This window comes from Pundamilia nyererei, unplaced genomic scaffold (assembly GCF_000239375.1).
Source record: "Pundamilia nyererei isolate P.nyererei 1_Seehausen unplaced genomic scaffold, PunNye1.0 scaffold00089, whole genome shotgun sequence".
Taxonomy (NCBI): Eukaryota; Metazoa; Chordata; class Actinopteri; order Cichliformes; family Cichlidae; genus Pundamilia; species Pundamilia nyererei.
Genome location: NW_005187490.1, coordinates 348,169 through 350,020, shown reverse-complemented (window position 1 = coordinate 350,020; position 1,852 = coordinate 348,169). Strand labels below are relative to the sequence as shown.

Genomic DNA, 1,852 nt, shown 5'->3' with positions numbered 1-1,852 from the left:
ATTTCATTACCAGTGCCCACAGTTTTATTAATTTATTCAGTCTGCAGAAAGTCTGCTAAGCAATACGATTTGCTCTTTTGGACTGTTCTCAAGCGTGAGAGAAAAAGAAAAGGAAAAAAGTCTCCAACAGACCAGGTGGGAAAAGAGTTTAACCCTCTCTTCCATGCAAACCACATGTGATTACACTCCTAAAAATGTGCTCAGAACAAAGAAATGCAAACACGAACAACACAGTTGTCATGATTACATAACTGGAACAAGGTAAAAAGAGAAACCCGAAGAGCGAATTACGTGTGCCAACAATGCCCATCTGCTCCACCTTCCATATAAAAGCCAGAGTTGGGCAAAAGGAAAAATGATATTCCAGCTCATTAGGTCGTTTCACTCATCACTATTCAACCGCTACACAACAGCCTCGAGCAACTCTGCCCATCCAGAAGATCAGTGTGTACTGTACACAACAAACTCTGCATGCTGTCTCTTTGCACACGCACTCAAACGTTCACTGAACAGCTCTGTACATAAAATCCCCCAGAATCATAGCACTAATCTCTACTCCACAGACTTTACTAATCTATCTTGAGCCATTTACTGTAAAGCCAGAGTTAAGCTGAAGTGCTTCGCTTTATTTCACTGGCATTAATCTTGAAATGCACTTCCTACTTGCTTTTAAATCCATCAAAGTCTGGAAAAAAAAACAAAAAACTATTAAACTTAATGCTGCCGTTTAGCAATGACTGCTACGTCCTCATATCTGCACACGTGAAGCAGACGTTTGGTGTCAGTGCTGTTTGATCACATTCCAGATCAGCTTACTCCAGAGTATCGATGAGTTTTCGGTAGTCTACGGAGGGAGAGTAGACAACTTCCTCGATGAGCTCTCGGTTACAGTTGGCATAGGCTGTGGAGATGTGAATAAAAACCTCCAGGTGCTTCATCCTGTGAGCCAGGGCCAGCATCATCTGAGTGGCCAGGACATTCAGCTGCACTGCATCCCTGAGTGAAAGAGGGTAAAAGACAGGATAGTACATGTCAGGAAAGCAAGACGTGATTGCAGCTCCACCTAAAAATGCTTACTTCCGTTTTGATTACATAAGGTTCACATATCTGTCGTCGCAAAACACAGAAGTATCATTTAAGCTTCCACAAACAAAAGTTCCTTATCAAATGTTTACCTGACTCCTAGTCTGACTCAAAATCTACACTACACTGATGTGCACAATTTCCTGCTTGCACACTGCCCGAAAACTTTGAACAAGAACACAAATGTCCACAATACTAATTATAAACAACATCCACTTCCACCCATTTAGCACAAATAATTTCCTCCAAGCATAATGTACCATCTCCAAAAGGCTGCAAGAGTTAAATCTCGAAGCAGCTCCAGGCGTGCCCTTTGCATGCCGGGTCAGGTGTCATCAGTCTGTGTGGTTCAAAACAACAGTGGGCAGTCCGTCAACATTGCTGTTTTTTTCTCGTGCCGCACCAAGCAAACACTGACTCCATCACCATTCATTTGAATAAATAACAGCTATTTTTTTTTTAAAAAGGCAGTAGATCGCACACACTAAGGTGCTGCCCTTTACCAGGCTCACAGAATTTAATAAGAAGAAACTAAGCTTTTAGGAGAAGCTAAAAGCAGCAAGTTTTAGGCAAAGAACGAAGGAAGGTGCAAGGTCAGAATATAAATGAGCAAAGCTACAATCAGGAGCCCCAAACATAAGACCATACAGCTTAAAACTAATATAGAAATGTAACCCTTTAAGACCTACTGTAGAACCAAGTCCGCCAGAGCTTATATTATATTTTTACATGCTGTAGTGCCATTTTTGGGAGCATTTCAAGTTGCTAT

At 41.5% G+C, this 1,852-nt stretch overlaps 1 protein-coding gene across 2 annotated transcripts in view; it reads right to left on the bottom strand.

Moving 5' to 3' along the window:
* The window catches only part of far1 (fatty acyl CoA reductase 1), a 25,281-nt gene that overhangs the window by 9,229 nt on the left and 14,200 nt on the right, over window positions 1–1,852 (bottom strand). For both annotated transcript variants that reach the window (XM_005739064.1, XM_005739063.2), the window contains exon 6: window positions 817–996. In XM_005739064.1, coding sequence (XP_005739121.1) covers window positions 817–996 — 180 coding nt within the window. The remainder of the gene's footprint in view (window positions 1–816; window positions 997–1,852) is intronic.